General features: G+C 44.6%; 1 protein-coding gene across 1 annotated transcript in view; it reads right to left on the bottom strand.

Moving 5' to 3' along the window:
* Positions 1 to 18330, bottom strand: part of ZNF616 (zinc finger protein 616) — a 28608-nt gene extending 10278 nt beyond the window's left edge. Inside the window, exons 1-3 of the mRNA XM_007997855.3 lie at positions 11733 to 18330; positions 3834 to 3921; positions 211 to 337 (exon numbers count right to left, since the gene is read on the bottom strand). Of these exons, the coding sequence (XP_007996046.2) occupies positions 211 to 337; positions 3834 to 3908 (202 nt within the window). The 5' untranslated portion in view covers positions 3909 to 3921; positions 11733 to 18330. The remainder of the gene's footprint in view (positions 1 to 210; positions 338 to 3833; positions 3922 to 11732) is intronic.
* Between the last annotated feature and the right edge of the window lie 2106 nt (positions 18331 to 20436).

Here is a 20436-nt window from a genome sequence, read left to right as displayed (position 1 = left end):
TCTAGAACCACCACTGATGTACAAAGAAGGCAGCAGAATATATATACAAAGGAGACAGTGAAAGGCCAGATGCAGCATTAAGAAGCTTTTTATTTTTGAACCAAAAAGGCTTCAGTTTCAAATAATGGAGGGGTTCCCAAGAAAGACAACAGAGAGAATACAAAAATGCACAAAGGCAAATCTGAACTTCTAGAAGGAAATTATACTCACCTAGGAAGACCAGGTTCCTGTAGTTCTCCAACATCACATCCTTGTACAAAGCTTTCTGCACAGGTTCCAGGCATTTCCACTCCTCCTGAGAGAATTCTATGGCTACATCCTTGAATGTCAAAGGTCCCTGAAATGAAAAACACATTTCAAAAAGAAGCAATATGAGAGCTCTTTTGTTTACATAAAATGAGGAGAGAACTATCACATCACTTTGAAGTGTGTGTTTTGACATATCTATAAAAGGCATCTGTGAGAAAGTTACGGTGCTTAATTTTAGTTTGCTACAAAATACAATAGGAGACTATTATACTCTCTACATCAGTGTATATTTCTCTTTTTGTGGAAATGCAAGAAATACACAAATAAGAAAAACACATGGTTATCCCTTAGAAAGTGTTTGATATTATGTTCTATACATCAACTGTCTAGGTGAGCTAGTATATGAGTGGTGTTTTCAGAGATGACAATGTCTATAGCGGCTTTAAAGAAAGGTCACAAACTAAAAACTGTGATGACCAGAGTAACAGCAATGACTAAAGTTTTGGAACACTCCCCATGTGCTGGGCATTACTCCAAATGCTTTACATGTTCTAATTCAAATAACAACATAATAGCCTATGAGAGCGAGACTTGTTCCATGTTGCTGTGTCACAGACTCGCTAACAAACTTGCCTAGGTCAACAACTTGAAAATGGCAGAGCAAGTATCTGAACCCAGATGTCTGAGAATTAAGAGTTGAATCAAAACAATCAAACAGTTACATTATGGTTACAGAACGTACTAGTCTCTCTGTGCTGCTATAACCAAATAAGACTGGGTAATTTATGAACAATAGAAATATATTTTTCATAATTCTGCAGGCTGGGAAAGCCAAGATTAAGGTGCCAGCAGGACTGATGTCTGCTGAGGGATGATCCCTGCTTCTAAGATAGTGTCTTGTTGCATTTTCTGGAGGGGAGGAACGCTGTGTCCCCACATGGCAGAAGGGACAGAAGGGCCAAAAAGCAGTGAACTCCGTAGGATAAGCGTTTTGATATCTCATTGACCAGAACACCATATTCCATTGATGAGGACAGAACCCTTGTGATGCAATCACCTACTAAAACCCAAACCTCATAATACCTGGAGATTGGGCATTGGAGATTAAGTTTCAAATGAATTGTGGAGGAAAAACACTCAGACCACAGCATTCCATCCTGCCCCACAAAAATTCATGTACTCCTCACATGCAAAATGCATTCCATCCCAAGGGCCCCCCAAAGTCTTAACTTTTTCTACTACCAGTTCCAAACTCTATAGTCTACAGCTGCATCTAACTATAATCTAAATCAGATATGGGTGAGACTCAAACATGTGTTTCATCCTGAGGCAAACTGCTCTCGAGCTGTGAACCTGTGAAATCAAATGACTTAAGTGCTTCCAACATCCAGTGGTGGCATAGACACAGGTTACATATTTGAACTCCAAAATGCAGAAACAGGAAAGAAGAGGTAGCTGCTCCCATGTTAAGTCTGAAACTCAAATAGGGCATGCATATTAAACCTTAAGGCTTGATAATAGTCTTCTTTGACTCTATGTCCCACCTTCTAGACGTCCTGGAGTAGGAGTTAGGTCCCCAGTGTCCTGGGGATCCCTGCCCCATTAGTTTTGTTGGGATCACCCCACATGGAAGTTCTCACAGGCTGTGGTTTCCTGAGCTGCGATCACACACCGGTGACTCTACATCTCTGGACTCTCAGGGGTGGTCCTGCTTCAGGGCTCCCCTTGACCTTGCCCTAATAAGGGCTCTCTAAGGTGTCCCTGCCTCCATGGCTAGGCTGACAACTGCCCTAGTGGTGACTTCCTGTGGCAGCACTGAAAGGAACAGGATGAAAGGTTAGGGGCCACTGAGCAAAAAGATGACTGACATAAACCAGTGCCTGCAGTAACACAGAAAGACACAAGGGTGAAGATCTAATATCACAGGTATCTGCAGTACTAGAGTCTATCTACAATAGTACAGAAAATAGGGGAGCTTCTGACTAGAAAGCAGCAAACCTCTTCAATAGGGAGATGACAAGCAAAGGCCCAGAGAGGACAGAATCCCCAGGAAGAAAAAGCATGGGAAGTCTCCAGAATCTAGGGTAGTTGATTGGAGTGTCCTCCCTGAACAAAGGAGCCACCAAATCTGGGGAGGCAGCTGATTTTTCAAATGCTGAAGTCACAAAAGAAGACAACAAAACATACAAAGAAACAGGGAAATATGGTCTATAAAAAGAAACCAATTGAATCTCTACAAACCTACATGAAAGAAATGGCGATTTACATTTTGGCTTTGAAGAATTAAAAAGAAATGTGGGCTGGGCATGATTGCTCACAACTGTAATCCCAGGACTTTCAGAGGGCCAGGCAGGAGGATCATTTCAGAGCAGGGGTTCGAGACCAGCCTGGCCAACATGTATTAACTTAATGCCTGAACTGCATCTTTGCTTGAACTTTTACCGAAAAACAAATACATACATCATGTGATGTTTAAAATAAATACAATATTTAACAATAATTGGTGCAGTGAGAGAATTTGGCTCCATCTTCTCTGATAACAAATGCTCAGCTCTTACATCTGAGCAAAATTGTAACCTTAAAACTTAAAACAACTGCTGGTAAGAGTCCCCAAAGGAACAAAGCAGTCTCTGTGAGATGGATATTCTGACCACGGCTAGAAGAATCTGACATTCAGCTTGATTTCATGTTTTTAAATCAATGATGGAATAAAACACACTCTAATGTCTGTATCTAGTTTTCCATTCAATTCCCAGTCATTAAGGGTGGTGCAGTTAGAAATAGTGACTCATTCATACAGCTTCAAATGTAGTATAAAATCAGGCAGAAAGATCTCCCCTTACAGGCCTCCTTTTCCATAATGTTGTTGTTGTTTTGAGGATGAAGTCTTGCTCTGTCACCCAGGATGGGGTACAGTGGCACCATCTCGGCTCACTACAACCTCCACCTCCGGGTTCAAGCTATTGTCCTGCCTCAGCCTCCTGAGTAGCTGGGATTACAGGTCCCTGCCACCATGACCATCTAATTTTTGTAATTTTAGTACAGATGAGGTTTCACCATGTTGGCCAGCTCGTCTCAAACTCCTGAGCTCAAGTGATCCGCCCACCTCAGCCTCCTAAAGTGCTGAGATTGCAGGCATGAGCCACGGCGCCTGGCCCCTTTCGATAATTTACTAGATATTTATGCACATCAATATGTGACTTCCACAGGCAGCTTCTCTATTCCTGGTCTACAGAGAGCTGACAGTGCCTCCAATGTGGCCCCCAAACAATCCTTGCTGCCCAACAGCTCTGATACCATGGGGCCCATACCCTGTCCCCATCCATTTCTGGGCATGAGCCCTCCCCAGGACCATGCTTGGTACAGCCTCTCCCCAAGTTCATGTCCCTCGGTCATGCGGAGATGGAATGTAAATAAGATGAGAGGAACTGAGGAAAGGCATGGATGAGCATGAGCAAATGTATCAGGAAGGAAGCTTCAGATGCAGAGAAGATTCGCAACTCCAACGTCCTGCACTTCACAAAGGAAGGAGACAGAATGACCCACCAAGAATGTCACTTTACCTGTGTAAAATATCACTTTACCTGAGTAGCCATCACTGACTCCTTTTCTTTCCTCTTCTTCCTCTTCTGGGTTTCTTTCTCAGTCAATGTAATCATTCACACATCAAACCTGAAAGTAAAAAATCTGTTGTTTAATGCTTGGAAACAACACATTCCTTTCTGTATCACAACCATGCACACAGGGAAGTCCTCAGCATGTGGAGCGACAGCCCACTGCACTGGGGGGATGCAAGGATAATACATTCCTACACAAAGACCAAGTGAATCACCGTTTTCTTCAGCACTAGCTACCCTCCGGGAGACGACCACACACAGGCTGCAGCAGAGGGTAGCTGGGCTGGACTGAGCTCCCACTCAGGGCAAGGACCTATCTCTGATTAAACCCCACGCAGAGCGCAGCACTCCCTCACCTCTGTGGGTCACAGGCTGAGCTCTGCCCTGGCAAATGGAGGATTGAAGCTCAATGCTGGATACAAATGAGAATCAATTTGGGGCTGGGAGTGGTGGCTCATGCCTGTAATCCCAGCACTTTGGGAGGTCAAGGCGGGTGGATACCTGAGGTCAGGAATTCAAGACCAGCCTGGCCAACATGGTGAAACACCCTCTCTACCAAAAATACAAAAATTAGACAGGCGTGGTGGCACACGCCTTTAATCCCAGTTACTTGGGAGGCTGAGGCAGGAGAATTGCTTGAACCTGGGAGGCAGAGGTTGCAGTGAGCCCAGATCCATTGCACTCCAGCCTGGGTGACAGAGACAGACTCCATCTCCAAAAAAAAAAAAGCATCAACTTGGGTACCTCTTAAACATTATGGAGGCTGGGCCCACCCTAACTACTGGATGGAGAATCTCTATAAAGGGGAATGAACCATGTGTTACAAATGCCTTAGCACTCTAGTCTGAAGCCAGGATTGAGTACGTCTCAAAGGGGGCAAGACTACCACAGCCCCAATCTCCCAGCTCTGATCTCCCCTTGGGGCCTTGTTGTTACCAGTCTGTAGAAAGTGGAAGGCAAAGAACCAGAAAGAAACACATAGAGCAAAAATATGGACCTGCTTTTATTGGCTTTTATTTGCAATCCTAGAATCAGATAACACCTCATTCTTAATATGAAAGGTGTTGAGGGGAACAGGTTGGCTTCATAAGCTGAAAAGGCTGAATGGAGCAAAATCAGGAAACTAAAAGCAGGTTGGTTGTTTCAAAGTTACTTTTCTTTGCGTTGCCATTTTCTCCAGATCCTCAAAATGTAAAAAGAACATAGTAGTAAGTTTTGTTTAAATGAGTAGGAAACCCCATGTGATGCTAGTGGCAGAGGGAACCTTTGCAGCTCGGGATGGGGGAAATCTTGCCAGATTATCTGCAACTGAGGGGCCAGAGAGTTCTAGGCACAGGGACAGCCCAGGTAGATGCCCTCAGGCAGGAGTAACCTCGGCTCCAGGAATAGGAAAGAGGCCTGTGTGGCTGGAGCAGAGGGAGCGAGGAGGACACAGGTAGGAAATGAGATCAGAGAGGTCCCGAGGCAGCAGATCAGGTAGGCAGGAAGTCTTCAAACATTTTTCTTCCACAGCTCACAACACTTTTAGAAACTATGCATTTCCCTACCATTTTAGGTAAATGTAACTTTTATTTATCATTTGAATTAAAACCCTTCTATATAATGTCATATCTTCTCTATTTCAAATATATGCTGAATGTAAAGCTAAAGCCAGGAAGTATAGGGCCACCATCATCGGAGAGATGTTCAGGTGTGCAGGCGAATGTACCTGGGGAGTTGGGGAAGTCACTTTAGACACATATAGGTGGAGATGTCTCTTAGACGGTTGAACGGACGGCTGAGGAGACAATAGGATACAGAATTCTAGAGTTCGGGGGACAGGTCTGCAGGGAACATGGAGACATGTAGGTGGGTAGGTGGGTGATACGGATCGGCTCTGTGTCCTTGGCCCAAATCTCACACTGAATTGTAATCCCCACTGTTACTGGTGCATCCTCCCACCTGGTGGGAGGTGGTTGGATTATGGGGGTGGATTCGTGTTGAATGGTTTCGCACCACCCCTTGGTGCTGTTCTTATCACAGTGAGTTCTCGCGAGATCTGGTTGTTTCCAAGTGTGTAGCGCCTCCCCCCTCACTCTCTCTTGCTCCTGCTCCCGCCATGTGAGACGCCTGCTCCTACTTCACCTGCTACCATGTTTGGAATCTTCCTGAAGGCTCCCCAGAAGCAGATGTCGCTATGCTTCCTGTGCAGCCTGCAGAACTGTGAGCCAGTTAAACCTGTTTTCTTAATAAATTACTCAGTCTCTGGAATTTTGTTGTAGCAATTCCAGAATGCACTAATACAGTGGGGTTTAAAGCCATGAGATGAGATGATGAGGAAACACAGTGGGTGTGGACAGAGATAAGAAGAGGTTCAAGGACTAAGCCATGAGTCATTCCTACATTGAGAAACAATTCCGAGTCAGGACACAGCAGCAGAGGAAAGTGAAATGGTCAGGGAGGTGACGAGAAAATCAAATAGAAAGCTTCTGACAGGAAAAGAAAGACTAAAGCAGGAAAAGAAATACATTGGATTTAGAAATGGGGAGGTCACCGGTGACCCTGAAAAATAAAGTTATCAGTGGAATGGTGGATATGAAAGTTTGATTAGATGCATTCAAGAGGGGATTGAAGGCAAGAAGTGAAGACACAGAGTATAAATAAGATTTTAGTGCAGAAGAGGGTACTCATACAGGCAGAAATGTAGTTAGTAGTATGTTTTGTTTTAATTAGGGCAGAGTGGAAGGAAACTATAAGCGTCAGGGTCGGTGTGCGTGCATGCATTTAATGGGCAATACCACCATCAGTAAACACTGTTTAAAATAATTCCCTAGAGGTAAAAATAGATGATGCAGTTGTTACACTTTATAAAAAGCCAATTTTTTTTTCTCTTTTTAACTTATATTTTAAGTTCGGGGGTACATGTGCAGGATGTGCCGGCTGGTTCACAGGTAAATGGGTCATGGGGGTTTGTTGTACACACTATTTCATCACCCAGGTGTTTCTGTTTTTTTTTTTTTCTTTTTGAGACAGTCTCACTTTGTCGCCCAGGCTGGAGTGCAATGGCACGATCTTGGCTCACTGCAACCTCTGCCTTCCTGGTTCAAGCAATTCTCCTGCCTCAGCCTCCTGAGTAGCTGGGACTACAGGCGCCCGCCACCACACCTGGCTAATTTTTGTATTTTTAGTAGAGACGAGATTTCACTATATTGGTCAGGCTGGTTGCGAACTCCAGACCTCAGGTGATCCACTTGCCTTGGCCTCCCAAAGTGCTGGGATTACAGGCATGAGCCGCCACGCCTGGCCCTGTCACCCGGGGATTAAGCCTAAAGTGTATTAGTTATTTCTCCCGATCCTCTCCCTCCTCCCACCCTCCACCCTCAGGTAGGTCCCAGTGTGTGTTGTTGCCTTCTATGTATCCATGTTTTCTTGTCATTTACCTCCCACTTGTGAGTGAGAATATGCAGTGTTTGGTTTTCTGTTCCTGTGTTAGTCTGCAAAGGATAATGGCCTCCAGCTCCACCCATGTCCCGGTCAAGGACATTATTTTGTTCCTGTTTATGGAAAGGCCGTTGTTTTGTACCAGCCTCCCGCACTACCAGACCAAGCCAGAATGAAGTCTCTCATGCTAAGCGCCGCATTATCAAACTGACCCTGGAAATGAGCCACATTTAGGAAAAAAGAAAATTCCAAAAAAGAAAACAGGAACAGGAGTTAAAAAATGAATTTGTAAGAATTTCCCTTCTTTTTTTTTTTTGAGACAGAGTCTCGCTCTGTCGCCCAGGCTGAGGTGCAGTGGCCTGATCTCGGCTCACTGCAAGCTCCGCCTCCCGGGTTCACACCATTCTCCTGCCTCAGCCTCCCGAGTACCTGGGACTACAGGCACCCACTACCTCGCCCGGCTAGTTTTTTGTATTTTTTTAGTAGACACGGGGTTTCACCGTGTTAGCCAGGATGGTCTCGATCTCCTGACCTCGTGATCCGCCCATCTCGGCCTCCCAAAGTGCTGGGATTACAGGCTTGAGCCACCGCGCCCGGCCCGGACGTTCTTCAAAATATTAAAACTGGAACAACAATGCAATCCAGCAATCCCATTTCTGGGTATAAATCCAAAGGAAATCCAATCAGTATGTTGAAGAGACATCTAGGCCAGGTGTGGTAGTTCATGCCTATAATACCAGCACTCTGAGAAGCTGAGATGGGAAGATTGCTTGAGACCAGGAGTTAGAGACCAGCTTGGACAAAACAGCAGGACCATGCCTCTACTTAAAAAAAAAAAAAAGGGGCCGGGCGCGGTGGCTCAAGCCTGTAATCCCAGCACTTTGGGAGGCCGAGACGGGCGGATCATGAGGTCAGGAGATCGAGACCATCCTGGTTAACATGGTGAAACCCCGTCTCTACTAAAAAATACAAAAAACTAGCTGGGCGAGGTGGTGGGCGCCTGTAGTCCCAGCTACTCGGGAGGCTGAGGCAGGAGAATGGCGTGAACCCAGGAGGCGGAGCTTGCAGTGAGCTGAGATCCGGCCACTGCACTCCAGCCTGGGTGACAGAGCGAGACTCCGTCTCAAAAAAAAAAAAAAAAAAAAAAAAAAAAGGAACATCTGCCCCCTCAAGGTCACTACAGTATTATTCACAACAGCCAAGATACAGAAACAACCAAAGTGCCCATCCATGAATGAATATGTAAAGAAAATGTGTGTGTATATATATTTATGTATGTGTATATATAGTGTGTGTGTGCACATTTACATAATGGAATATTATCCAACCATAAAAAAGAAAATCCTGCTATTTCCAACAACATGGATGACTCTGGAGGACATTATGCTGGGCGATATCAGATTGATACAGAAAGATAACTACTGTACGTTCTCACAAGTAGAATCTAAAAAAGTCCAATTCGTAGTAACAGGACAGAACAGTTGTTACCACAGGATGGTGGGTGGGGAAAGTGGAGAAATGTTGGTCAAAGGGTACAAATTCTCAGTTATAAAATGAAGAACTTCTGGCTGGCCACAGTGGCTCACACCCGTAATCCCAGCACTTCGGGAGGCTGAGGCAGGCGGATCACGAGGTCAGGAGATCCAGACCATCTTGGCTAACGCGGTAAAATCCTGTCTCTACCAAAAAAACAAAAAAATTAGGCAGGCGTGGTGGAGGGGGCCTGTAGTCCCAGCTACTCTGGAGGCTGAGGCAGGAGAATGGCGTGAACCTGGGAGGCGGAGCTTGCAGTGAGCTGAGTGCCACTGCACTCCAGCCTGGGTGACAGAGTGAGACTCCAAAACAAAACAAAACAAGACAAAACAAACAAACAAACAAAAACTGAATAAGTTCTGAGGAATCTAACGTACTCTGTGGTGAGTATACCGTACTGGACACTTCAACAGTTTGGAAAGTTTTTGAAAAATCTAATAAATTGTGTGGTAAAAGTAAAAAAAAAAAAAAAAAAGGCAATATTTAGAAATTAATGATATCAGCTGATTACAGGATGACATCAAATCTTATTTCAGAAGTTAATAATTATAGAAGAAACTGAATAAACTAAAATTTAAATCAAGCTTCCAAAATAACAATGAATTAACTGTAAAGCAACTACAAGGAAAAAGGTAAATCCATTAACAAAACAAAAAACAAACACTCTCAACCCTCCTAAAAAGGCATACATTGTAGGCCTGGAGAGGTGGTTCACACATGTAATCCCAGCACCTTCAGGGGCTGAGAAGGAAGGACTGCTTGAGCCCAGAAGGTCGGCGCTGCAGTGAGAGGACATAATGTTACTATACTCCAGCCTGGGCCACAGAGAGAGACCCTGTCTCAAAAAGAGAAAAAACAAACAAAAAAACCAAAGCTCTATCTTGTAGTGACAGTCAGTCATTTCTTGCCTATTTCTCCCCTCCTCCATCCTCTACTCCATCCCTGGAAAGAGGAGTTACAAAATGACTGAATCAAGTCACTGCCCTGTGGCTAAATAGGGATTTCAAGTATCTTTTGATACAAATAAATACAAAATGCACAAGCCTTATAGAAAAGAGTGGTAATTTTCATCCTCATGAGTACAATTTAAAGAAACAAATTTTAAATTAGAATATAAAGTCACAAATCAATATATTAAAACAACCATCCATATCCAAGCAACTCGCGGCTCATCAGGATGGGGTCTTCTCCCACTGTCTTCACTGCTTTGTGTTTCCCTCTCTCATGCTGCATGTCTTTTTTTCCCCTTTTCTGTTTTTCTCCCCTTTCTTTATTCCCTCTTTTATGTCTGTTCTGCCCAATGCTTCGAAACTTATTTCACCTCTTGTTGCTCTTTCTCCCCAAACTTTCCCATGGTCCCCAAATGAGGAAAGAAAAAGACCCTCTCACGTTGTTTTACATTGTTTTATACTCAGTGCCTGTTTTAAGAAAAAAACAAGGAAGTAAAACCAAAGACAGGCAGCCCGGTGCCAGGCCCGAAACCAGGCCTGGGCCTGCCTGGCCTAAACCCAGTAGTTAAAAATCAACTCATAACTTAGAAACCGATGTTATTCACAGACTCCTGACATTGTATAGAAGATCACTGTGAAACTCCCTGCCCTGTTCTGTTTCTGACTACCAGTGCATGAAACCCCTGTCACTATCCCCTAGATTGCTCAATCATGACGTTTTCATATGAAATCTTTAGTGTTGTGAGCCCTTAAAAGGGACAGAAATTGTGCACTCGGTGAGCTTGGATTTTAAGGCAGTAGCTTGCCGATGCTCCCAGCTGAATAAAGCCCTTCCTTCTACAACTCGGTGTCTGAGAGGTTTTGTCAGCAGCTCCTCCTGCTACACCCAGCCTCCACGTATTCCTGCCTCTTTCCCCTCATCTGAGCTCCCTGTCTGCTCTCCCTGTTAAAATCCCTCTTCTGTGTTAAATTCCCTCTTCCCTGTTACATCTCCTTTGTTCCCACTCTCTAGCACCCCCAACTTCCTAGGCTTCCTCCCTGACGTGGTTCTCCGTCTACTCTTCCTTTGTTACCCACTGCCCTCTCCTTCAGTCCCAGCACCACGTGGCTCTGTCAGCCCGGGCTCCAACTCTCTTACCTTTTCCGGCCCCCGCCCCCGCCCCCGCCCCCGTCCCCTTCTGACAGCAGTGTCTCCTCCGTTGCCGCCCCTCTCTATTTTGCTGCCCTTCATCTCCCTGAAGGCCTCCCTTTTCCCTAATTTCTTTATGTGCTTTTCTCCCCGTGCTACTTTCTCCATGCGTCCTTTCACTCTTGCTCTCTTTGCAAGTCCCTAAATTACCATCCTTTATGCCGTATACTCATTCTTTCCTCCCCAATTTTTCTTTCTGTCCCGTCACTCCCCCTCTTTTCCTCTCCTGATCCCTCTCACCCAACATTCAGGAGGAAAGGGGAGGAATAAGATGCCCACCTCCCGGAAGAGCACACTTTCCAGTGGAGTAAAAATGTGGGAGGGAACAACAGTGGGTGTCACAAGACAGACTCGATGACCTCTCGCAACGCGGAATCAGGAAAAGCAGTGGCTGTGAAGGGGAAGCCTGAGGAGCGGAAGGACCCGGCGTGAGGAGCACACTAGGTGGCGCGGGGGACGGTGTCTCCGGACAGGGAGGGTCTGCGGAATCCCAGGACCTAGGAGGAGAAGCGGCTCCTTCAGGAGCTGGGCAGCGGGCGCTCCCCTCCAGGGGCCGACAATTGCAAAGCTCGGGGGTCTCGACTGGTGGGAATCCACCTTGCGAGGGAGGACTTGACTTGGCCCGAGGCCGAAGCAGAGGTCAATAAGGCTTTTAAGCAGGAACACGACCTGAATGGGGTTATCTACATGGTTATCTACCTGGCAGAAAGGCAGGGAGCAAGGAATAGCCTAAGAGAGATTTTAAACCGAAAGGGAAGCAATTCTCGGACTTACGTGGGGAGAAGTGGCTGTTGCAGGGGCGAAGGGGCCATGGATATTTTAAGGTCCGTAGCGATCCGCAGATCACTGGTATGGAGAAGTGAGGACTGCAAAGTGCACGTTTAATCCAGGCAGACGGAGCGCAGCAATGTTTAATCCACGTAGACGGAAACACACACCGCGATAAGGCCTTTCCCTGGCGCGATCTACTTCCGGGAGTGACGGAAACTGCTAGCGGAGAGAAAAAACTGGGAGGCCAGGGGACCGAGCCTGGGCAAGCCTCTGTTGGCAAGGGGCGGGTCGGAAAGACGGCCCTAACTCGGGGAGGGACCATGAGAAGGTGGAGCCAGGCCGTGGCGGCAGTGGGCGTGGCTAGGTGGGGCGTGACGGAGCCGCGGCGGAGGATGGGGCGGGGTTTCATGGGGTAAGTGGGTCCGAGACAGAGCCTGTTATTTACTCTGCTTCACAGGCAACATGTCTGGTTTTCTGCCTACTTCTTGTCCTGTGAAGCAGCGTTGCTTCCTGCCTATTTTAAGTTGATGTTTCAGAATTTAAGGTTAAAGCTTAAAGTTGTGGTCCACTTATATTGGAAACTAAGATGATTTCTTCTTAACAAGTTGAACTGATTTAAGTCAAAACCGATTTTTACAATCTTGGTGGACTCCATCCACTCTTGCCAGTGATGCTGAAGCTACTCAGTAGTCAGGGAACTAGGATCTGGCTGGGGATTTGATGTGGAGCCCTGGCTGGATCCAGGAACCCGGGAGACATTATGCCAAGTGAAATATGGTAGACACAGAAAGACAAATACTGCATGTGCTTTTACACGTGCAAAGTACAAACGTCAAATTCACAGTAACGGATTAGAAGGATGGTTACCAGGGCTGGGGGATGTATCCTATGCCTTTATCACCATTGTATTTTGGAAGCAGATAACTTCTCTGGCCTCATAGATTCACAACTGGGCAGAAATTTTGCCTCAGGATGAATCACACCTTGATCCTCACCCATGTGTGGTTCAGATAATATTTAAGGGGTATTCTGGCCTAAGAGCTGATATAGGAATGGATAAAGACTTTTGAGAGTTGATACTGAAATAGATTAAGTCTTTTGAGATGGACCAGGTGCACTGGCTCAGGCCTGTAATCCCAGCAGTTTTGCAGGCCCAGGTGGGCAGATCACTTGAGCTCAAGAGTTCAAAACCAGCCTGGGCAGCATAGTGAGACCCTCATCATCTCTACAAGAAATACAAAAATTAGCCAGGCTTGGTAATGCACTCTTGTAGTCCCAGCTACTTGGGAAGCTGAGGTGTCAGAATTACTTGAGGCCAGGTTTTTGAGATCATCCTGGGCAATACAGCCAGACCCTGTCTCTACAAAAAATTAAATTATCTGGACATGGTGGCCTGCACATGTGGGCCCAGCAACTTAGGAGGGTAAGGAAGGAGGATCACTTGAGCACAGGAGGTCAAGGCTGCAGTGAGCCATGATCACGCCACTGCACTGCAGCCTGTGTGACAGAGAGAGACCCTGTCTCAAAAAAATATATATATTTTCATTGGGATGAGGGTGAAGAGACCTTGCATGTAAGAAGCACATAAATTTTGGGAGCCCAGAGCACAGAGTGTTATGAGCAGAATCATTTCTGCAAAAAACCATATCTTGAAGTCCTAACACCCACTACCTCAGAATATGACTGTATTTAAATATAGGGCATTTAAAGAGGTGATTAGGTTAAAATAAGCTTGTTAGAGTGTGCTGTGATCCTACTGACTGACTTCCTTATGAGAAAAGGAGATTTGGTTGGGTGCAGTGGCTCATGCCTATAATCACCACACTTTGGCAGGCCAAGGTAGCAGGGAGCTAACTTGCATTCTTCTGTTAGCTGAGGCATTTGATGATAAATGAAAGCAGAAAGTTTGTGAGTTATTTACTTTCTTTCCACAGAAAGGCCTTATGTCCTTGGCCATAAAGAAAAAGAGAGCTACAGCTTATCTGCTTCCTCTATTTTGTTTATATGTCCTGGACCATGAAGACAGACAGATTTATAGCTTATTTGCTTTATCTCTTTGCTTTCTCCTGGTCCTTTCAGGCTGACTCCTTTTCCCCAATTAGGGCTCCACAGACTCTACCCTAAAAGGGCACTTTTTTCTCACCCTCCTATAAAATCCCTCCCACAAATAAACCAGGATCCTATTTCCCAGCATGAAAAGTTTGTCAGAAAAAAAACTGCGGCTGCATGGGACCTTCTTTCTCTTCTTCAAAACTACTTCACCTCTTCTCTCTCCTGTCTCTCTCTTCCTAGACTGCCCTGCACAATTCTAGGTCCCCAGTGAATCCTTCGGTTGACATGCAAGGGAAGAACCCATAGGGAAAGGAAATCTCTGGCTCTCAGAGGTAACTTTTTGGATGTCTGGATGCATTCATAACCATCTCTGTGTTACCAGAAAGGGGTCCTGATCCAGAACCTGAAACTGCCATTGCACAATTATAACTGAGAAAAGTATTACAGTGAAAGAGATCTGACCTAATCAACTCCATCTTGCTTTTAACCTCTAAGCTGCCCTTGTTTATTCCTGGGCATAGGCTGAACTAACTTTGGGAGGAACTTATAGTTTGAATCATAGACATTAACAGCCCTTTCCCAAAACAAACCCCCTTGCTGCTTGGGGACTAGACTGCCTTTGTAAGACTAACAAATTAGGCACAAGATGAGAGATAATAGTTTAGGAGTCACGTAGCTGGAGGCTACAAGATTCTCACCCTTCCCAAATTGTTCCTGGGGATAACATTACTATTATAAAACCTAAGATCACTGCTTGAGATATTTTGCAGACCCTGAACTTGATGGCTCACCTGACACCAACCCAGATCCATAAACTGGCTCATCTGGTCTTGTGACCCCACCCAGGAAATGACTCAGTGCAAAATGACAGCTTCAAATCTCTATGATTTCATCTCCTACCCAACCAACCAGCACTCCCGACTCACTGACCCCTACCCATCCAATTATCCTTAAAAACCCTGATCCCTGAGTTTTCAGGGAGACTCATTTGAGTAATAAAAAATTTCAGGTTCCTGTACAGCCAGCTCCACGTGAATTAAACTCTCTATTGCAATTCCCCTGTCTTGATGAATCGACTCTGTCTAGGCAGCAGGGAAGGAGAACCTGTTGGGGAGTTACAACCAAAAGGGAGGGTTCTTGGATCTCATGCAAGAAAGAATTAGGGGTGAGTTCACATTGTAAAGTGAAAGCAAGTTTACTAAACAAGTAAAGCAATAAGGCAGGGTGCGGTAGCTCACGCCTGTAATCCCAGCACATTGAGAGAGGCTGAGGTGGGCAGATTGCTTGAACCCAGGAGTTCAAGAGCAACCCGGGCAACAAGACAAAACTCCACCTCTACAAAAAACACAAAAATTCACCAAGGGTAATGGTGTGCCCCTGTAGTCCAAGTCCAAGCTAGTTGGAAGGCTGAGGTTGGAAATTGCTTGAGCCTGGGAGGTGGATGCTGCAATGAGCCTAGATGGCGTTACTGCACTACTGCTTAGGTGATAGAGCCAGACACTCCCTCAAAAAAAAAAAAAAAAGGTGAATTCAGACTCTTTAATTCAACACTGAATGTTTACTCTTGTAACTCATGATGCCTAGGTTGAGAAAGACTCAATTTTCCTCATGCTAAATACTTTATACATGTCCTTTCTTCATGCATACATAGGACACTTTACACAATATAATTGTTGAAAGTGCTTCTGAAATACTATTTAGACAAATTGTCTATAATATTTTTACACCTACACTATAAAATTAATATTTATCAGACAATAAATATTAAATAGTTTAATAAAAGATGCATTTTCAAAGGTTCTAACAATGCATATTTGAGGTTAAAATAATAAACACTGTATTCTATGACTTCTCAACTGTAATATATTAATTTTTTTTTGAGATGGGATCTTGCTCTGTTGCCCAGGTTGCAGTGTGGTGGTGCAATCACGGCTCATGCAGCCTCCACCTCCCTAGGCTTAAGTGATCCTCTCACCTCAGTTTTTGTATTTTTAGTAGAGATGGGGTTTCATCATGTTGCCTAGGCTGGTCTCAAACTTCTGGGCTCACGCAATCTGTCCACTTCAACCTCCCAAAGTGCTAGGAATACAGGCATGAGCCAAAGTCCAGCCAAAACTACATTTTAAAAATAATTTTTTAATCATTATACACTCTGCTGGAAACCATTTAACCCAATGTATGGACTTACATTTCTTCCATTGAAGAACTTGAAGGATCCCTAAATCAAGGTGGCATTCTCAGATTTGTGTGGCAAAAAAAGTATAGAGAAATGATAGATGCAAAGAATGTGTTCTACCAATATGTGGAGGATCCCTTTTATTTTAAGTTCAGTGAAAGCATTGGAATGATACAAGAAAATAAACTGAAATTGTATAATGTGGAAACAAGAACTCTGTTGCTAATGTGCAAGTTTATCACTGAGGAACTTAGTTTATAGTTTGAAACACAACATGCTAATTATACCTTAAAATATGCTTCTCCCAGTCTGGGCAACATGGCGAAACCCTATCTCTACAAAAACATTCAAAAATTAGCTTGGTATGGTGATGTGCACCTGTAGTCCCAGCTACTCGGGAGGTTGAGGGAGGAGGATCACCTGAGCCCAGGAGGTGGAGGTTGCAGTGAGCTGAGATCGCACCACTACACTCCAGCCTGGGTGACTGAGCGAGACCCTGTCTTGAAATATTAGAATATGTGACAGTGCAGCTTCCATCAGAAATAATTTGTTCCTCTTTTGCCCACACAAAATATTCACCTCCATGTCCTCAAAAAAATTTTTTTAAAGCCCAAACATAACTTTCAGTTGCAAGCTAGGATCTCATGGCAGTCTCATGAAACCTCTGTTCATTGAAAGCCCAATAAGAGTCCTCGTCGCTCACAACATTTCATGGTGGAACAGAAAAATAAAACCTGAATTAACCCTCACATTCAGAAAAGAAAAACAAAGAAGGTACCCAGTAGTTTCTGGTCCATAGCAAATGTGCAATTTTGCTGAGAAGATGAGCTAGGGCCTGGTTCCAGGAGGTCAAGAATGAACAACAGTACTTTTCATGGCTACAGTTCTCCTGAGAATAGGCTTCCAGTCCACCATATTTTGTTGTTCTTGACTTCACCCAGTGCCATCCCTCATGCAGTATCAGAAAGTATGCCCTCCATCTGCAGTAAGCAGCTTCCCCCAGCTACTTCTTTCGCACTTAAATTTACCATCCCAAAGACTATTATAAGTCTAAATTTAATTTTGTTTTCATAAAATACTATGGACTGATAGAGGTCTCAAAAGTATAACACTATGAAAAGTAAAACAAAAGATAGCATTTTATCCGATGCCATTTCAAAATAGGGACATTTTCAAAGCTAAACCCATGACTTGGTAGCTATACCCACAAGTTTTAGGAACACTTCCTTAGTTTCAGAATTTTATTCCAGTGCTTTTGAACTTCTTGGGCCCCAGTCTAGTATCTATTTACTACACTTGCCATTTCATCCCCCTGCAAAAAACAATTTCACAAGACTTACCTTAATCAACTGGCAGGTTATTTCAAAGAACATTAGGGCTATGGCCTTGATTTGGACTTCACTATAATTTTAACTTGCTGTTGCCCCTCAAACCACTTCTCAAATGTGAGTTTTATCAGTTGCAGATGAGCTACTGCTGCAGACTTAAACACTTCTTGAAAATCAGCTAACTCATTTTTGAAGAATTTACAAAATATTGTGTTGAGTACAGTTGAAAGCCATATGGCACATTAGCACCTTCTGCTTTCTTTTTGTTTTTGTTTTGTTTTGTTTTGAGATGGAGTCTCACTCTGTCGCCCAGGCTGGAGTGCAGTGGCGTGATCTCAGCTCACTGCAACCTCCGCCTCTTGGTTTCAAGCAATTCTCTGCCTCAGCCTCCTGAATAGCTGGGACTGCAGGCTCCCGCCACCACGCCTGGCTAATTTTTTTGTATTTTTAGTAGAGATGGGGTTTCACCATCTTGGCCAGGTTGGTATTGAACTCCTGACCTCGTGATCCACCCGCCTTGGCCTCCCAAAGTGCTGGGATTACAGGCATGAGCCACCACGCCCAGCCCCAGCACCTTCTGCTTTCTTGATCTCTATACTGGCAGGTGGTATTTCCAAGAACAACGCCCCCTCTCCAGGAAACGTTTACAAATATCTAGAGACATTTTTGATTGTCACAACTGGTGGTGTTGCTGGTATCTGGTGGGGAAGGGACAGTGATGTGTCTCCTCCACATCTCATGTTGAAATATGACCCAAATTGTTGAAGGTGGGCTGAATGAAAGGTGCTTGGGTAATGTGGCTGGGTCCCTTCTGAATGGCTTGGTGCTGTCCCCATGATAATGAGTGAGTTCTCTTAGTACACACAAGACCTACCTATTTAAAAGAGGCTAGTGGCTGGGCTGGTGGCTCAAGCCCATAATCCCAGCACATTGGGAGGCTGAGGCAAGTAGATCGCCAGGTCAGGAGTTGAAGACCAGCCTGGCCAAGATGGTGAAACCTCATCTCTATTAAAAATACAAAAGGTAGCCAGGCATGGTGGTGGGCACCTGTAATCCCAGCTACTCAGGAGGCTTAGACAGACAATTGCTTGAACCCAGGAGGCAGAGGTTGCAATGAGCTGACATCGCACCACTGCACTCCAGCCTCGGCAACAGAGCAAGATCTGTCTCAAAAAAAAAAAAAAAAAAGAATCCTTCTTGTAGTACACAGATGCATTTTAAAGGGGTCTCCTCTATTGCTTTTTCTCTCAAAATCAATTTCAATTTGGCTTGTCTGTTCACATTTACATGAGGATCCGAACTGTTGTTTTCATAGGTAAATGAGTGATTGAGTATCCTCAGCTTTGAAGAGAAAGAGTATTTTGCTCCTCGTAGCTGATAGGCACTCCTAGGTGACGGGGGGGGCCTCATAGGAGTGTCTGGGAAGTCGACTCACCATGACATGTAGTGGCTCTACAGAGAACCCCCACAAAATTAGTTTAAAAAAGATTAATCCAGGAAGCGCATATGGGTGCTGGTAACTTGTGCTTTGAGCCCTCCTGGAGGTGCTTAGACCTCCAGAGAAGAAACTGAGACACATAGGAGGGTGGCAGTGACTCAGTGGTAACACACTGTGGAATCTCCTTTGCAAGCAGCACACACTTTGACCCACTCCACAAAACCCTAGGCCACATCTCAGTTTCTCCTTTTAAGGAAAAAAGAAAAAAAGTGGGAATGAAATAATCTAAGAATGAGGAGAAAACAAGAAGAATGACCCCCTCCCTTTCAGGCACTCTTTTGGTTTTGTGGCACCTCTTCTTGCAAGTGTTTGTGTGACATGAACTTACATGGTCTTTTTGTGCACAAGTACATCAAGGAAAACTCAGAGCCCAAAGGTTGGCCTGCAACTATAAAGTCCCCAAGTTCTTTATCTCTTTGCTTTATTTTCTGCCTGCTTGAAGTCTACTGTTACTTTTCTACTGAGATAAAATCCACTGTTTGCCATTTCTTTTTGTTACTCTTTTTGAAAACCAATGAGTTTCTACTAATATCTCATGGCTAGAGTTCTGAAGTAAAAGCTATATGATCTTTGGTTATATGAGAATGTATGTTTGTGCTAATGTGTTTGTACACGTATTTTGTTGTGTTTTGGACATAAGGTACCAAATTGGCTTAAAGAATACTCATAAATTAAATAATATGCCAAAATGTTTCAAGTTCACATGACTTAAGTAAAATCTTTAATAAGTTAGCTTTAAAAGTATTGGTAAAATAGGCCAGGTATGGTGGCTCATGCCTGTAATCCCAGCACTTTGGGAGGCTGAGGCAGACAGATCACTTGAGGTCAGGAGTTTGAGAGCAGCCTGGTCAACATGGTGAAACCCCATCTCTACTAAAACTACAAAAATTCACCAGGCATGGTGGTGGGCACCTGTAACCCCAGCTACTCGGGAGGCTGAGGTGGGAGAATCTCTTGAATGCAGGGGAGGCAGAGGTTGCAGTGAGCCGAGATCACACCACAGAACTCCAACCTGGGCAAAAGGGCAAGACTCTATTTCCAAAAAAAAAAAAAAAAAAGTATTGGTAAAATAATATTAGAAACGTCTTAAGAATTGCCAGTATACATTTTTGTTTGCACTTATCGATGAAGAAATTTCATACTTATCCCTGCCAAATACTATTGAGGCAGGAAAATAGCAGAAGGAATTAGAGTTTGGATAAAGGGAGGAATGAGTAGGAGCAGAAGCAAGGTAAAGAGGTGGGTGCCCAAGCATGTCATGAATGGTCTATGTAAGTCATTAATAAGGGGATTTATGAAAAAAACCTTTTATATTTCAAGTTGTATATAAATTAAGGGGAGGGGCCGGGCACGGTGGCTCAAGCCTGTAATCCCAGCACTTTGGGAGGCCGAAACGGGTGGATCACGAGGTCAGGAGATCGAGACCATCCTGGCTAACACGGTGAAACCCCGTCTCTACTAAAAAATACAAAAAACTAGCCGGGCGAGGTGGCGGGCGCCTGTAGTCCCAGCTCCTCGGGAGGCTGAGGCAGGAGAACGGCATGAACCCGGAGGCGGAGCTTGCAGTGAGCTGAGATCTGGCCACTGCACTCCAGCCTGGGCCACAGAGCGAGACTCTGTCTCAAAAAAAATAAATAAATTAATTAATTAATT

Source organism: Chlorocebus sabaeus, chromosome 6 (assembly GCF_047675955.1).
Source record: "Chlorocebus sabaeus isolate Y175 chromosome 6, mChlSab1.0.hap1, whole genome shotgun sequence".
NCBI classification, from domain to species: domain Eukaryota; kingdom Metazoa; phylum Chordata; class Mammalia; order Primates; family Cercopithecidae; genus Chlorocebus; species Chlorocebus sabaeus.
The sequence above is the reverse complement of the archived record's forward strand: the minus strand, read 5'-3'. Positions and strand labels throughout refer to the sequence as shown.